The sequence below is a fragment of the Petaurus breviceps genome, unplaced genomic scaffold (genome assembly GCF_028583685.1).
Source record: "Petaurus breviceps papuanus isolate PSGF00001 unplaced genomic scaffold, PetGlider_PUasm1.0 101, whole genome shotgun sequence".
Taxonomy (NCBI): Eukaryota; Metazoa; Chordata; class Mammalia; order Diprotodontia; family Petauridae; genus Petaurus; species Petaurus breviceps.
The window spans coordinates 6296007-6298553 of record NW_027185575.1 but is presented as its reverse complement, the minus strand read 5'-3'; the positions used below and the strand labels follow the sequence as shown (position 1 = coordinate 6298553).

The 2547-nt window shown below is 46.1% G+C and overlaps 1 protein-coding gene across 2 annotated transcripts in view; it reads left to right on the top strand.

The window, feature by feature from the left end:
* Window positions 1–2547, top strand: part of LOC138158478 (RIMS-binding protein 2-like) — a 490854-nt gene that overhangs the window by 395155 nt on the left and 93152 nt on the right. For both annotated transcript variants that reach the window (XM_069084581.1, XM_069084643.1), the window contains exon 9: window positions 994–1198. In XM_069084581.1, coding sequence (XP_068940682.1) covers window positions 994–1198 — 205 coding nt within the window. The remainder of the gene's footprint in view (window positions 1–993; window positions 1199–2547) is intronic.

The following is a 2547-nucleotide window of genomic DNA, read 5'->3' as shown; positions in this document are numbered from 1 at the left end:
AGAGGAAAGAGCAGACAGGAGGGTGAGGCCCAAGTCTTCTTGCATTTTTCTTCGAAGTTCAACCACTACCTTCCCCAGGAGGCCTTCTTTGATTCTTCCTCCCCACCCCTGCTCCCAGGCTGTTAGACTCCATATGTATTTATTTTGTATATATTGGTGTCTATGTTATCCTGTCATCTCCTTACTCCAAAGTGTAAGCTCTTGGAAGGCAAGAATTCTTTTGTCTTTGTCTATATCCCCAGAACTTAGCCCAGTGTTTGGTGCATAGTAGGTGTTCAATAAATGTTTATTGATGGGTGGATTGATTGAACTTGTCCTTCCTAATTTTGTCCCCTTCCCGTGAATTGCCCTTGTCCTGATTGTGTTCACCAGAACAATCAATTGTTCAATAAACATTAAGCACCTACTAAGTGTCATGCACTCTGATAGGTGCTGGGTCTGCACATACAAAGAATAAGACAATCCTTAACTCTCTCAGGATAGGCAACATGTACATACATCCTACCCTATACAGGGGCTGTGAGACTTTGACATTGTGCACCTGACCCTGGTGGAGACAGACCAAGATCTCTGGTAAAAAAGGCTACTTTCTCAGGGATATATAACACCAATGTTGGGCCTCAGACTGATAGCCAGTGAACCACTCCACCCAATTCCTCCTACATCCCAGGCTAATGCCTTCAAATCAAACTCCCAGAGACAGAGGCTGCCTCCTCCCACTCCCAAAAGACTCAGGCTGCCCAGAAATCCTGAGCAGCATCTTCCTAATGCTTGCCAGACAGTTTGGTACCTCTGATTTTATACGTTAATATGGGATGGAACTGGGCCAGTGACTCAGCTGGCAGTCTGTGTGGGCCTCACATATCCTGAATTTCTTTCACCCACTCTTCCCTTTCTTCACTCTACAAACCAGGAGCCAGTCTCCTGCCATACCAGCCCACTCTGGGGGGCCTACCTCCCCACTGACCCTATCTCCATGCCCCTGTTGTGCAGTCCAAGGTTCGAGAGCTGGAAGAGAAATGTCGGACCCAAAGTGAGCAGTTCAACCTCCTGTCTAGGGAGCTGGAGAAGTTTCGGCAGCAGGCGGGGAAGATTGATCTGTTGAGCAGTAACTCTGTGGTGTCTTTGGATATCCCCGGCTCCCCTAACAAGCCTTTCACCCACTTTATGAATGGAATAGCTGCCTCCTTTGGCAAAGGTAAGAGATCAGAAACCTTTCCTAACTCAGTTTCCCTTACTAGGTACTGAGGTAACCTCAGAGGAGGAAAAGACTTGAAGCCAGGAAGGCCTGAGTTCACATCCCACCTCTGACAATTATTAACTGTGGGACCCTGGTTGATTCCCTGTAACTGGGGCAGCTGCCTGGGACTTATGGACTAAATCAGAAGTGTTAAACATGCTGGCTTCAACATGCCCCAAGCACCATAACCAGATTATAATATAATTGGGAAATATTCTACAAAATAAATGGAAATTAAAAAAAAAACATAGAGAATGCTGTTATGTGGTTTTCTGAGTCAATCTACAGCCCACAGGAATCCTTATGTCTGGTTCTGTGGTCTCATTTGAGTTTGATGCTGCTATACTAAGAGTCATTCTTGCCATCTGTGTTGGGGGAGGAATAAAATCATAGCTGCTTCTCTTAGGAATTCTTACATGAGGGCATTGCTCGTCATTCACCAATGATGGCAATTGTCATGAAGGTAGAAGAGCTACTTTGATTTTGAAAAACCCAGTGCTTAGGAAAGTGATGACGAATTTCTGTCTTAGCCTTGAAATCTCTGCTTGGAAAACACCATGGTGACGACTAATGAGCTTAACATTAGCTATGTGAGGTTGGAGCCTGATCGCAAGCAAAAACATCACAGAGTTTATTCAAGGAAACCAGTCTATTCCTCCCTCGAGGGATGAAAGGGGGAAATTCTGCAAGCCTGGACAATGCTCAGAGCAGTTTGGGCTCCTGGTACACATGAAGTTACAGGAGCAAGACCACAGCCCCCAGATTTCACTGCTTTTAGAAGCTGATGCTTTTCTAATGTAGAAAAGTGAAGTGCTAAAGTCTAATCTTTGGAACAAAAAAGAAAGGGGGGAGAGAGAGAGAGAGAGAGAGACAGACAGAGAGAGAGGGAGAGAGAGAGAGAGAGAGAGAGAGAGAGAGAGAGAGAGAGAGAGAGAGAGAGAGAGAGAGAGAGAGAGAGAGAGAGAGAGAGAGAGAGAGAGAGAGAGAGAGAGAGAGAGAGAGAGAGAGAGACAGAGAGAGAGAGAGAGAGAGAGAGAGAGAGAGAGAGAGAGAGAGAGACAGAGAGAGAGACAGAGAGAGAGAGAGACAGAGAGAGACAGAGAGAGACAGAGACAGAGACAGAGACAGAGAGAGAGAGACAGAGAGAGAGACAGAGAGAGACACAGAGAGAGAGACAGAGAGAGACAGAGACACAGAGACACAGAGAGACAGAGAGACAGAGACAGAGACAGAGAGACAGAGACAGAGAGAGAGACAGACAGAGACAGAGACAGAGACAGAGAGAGACAGAGAGTCAGAGACAGAGA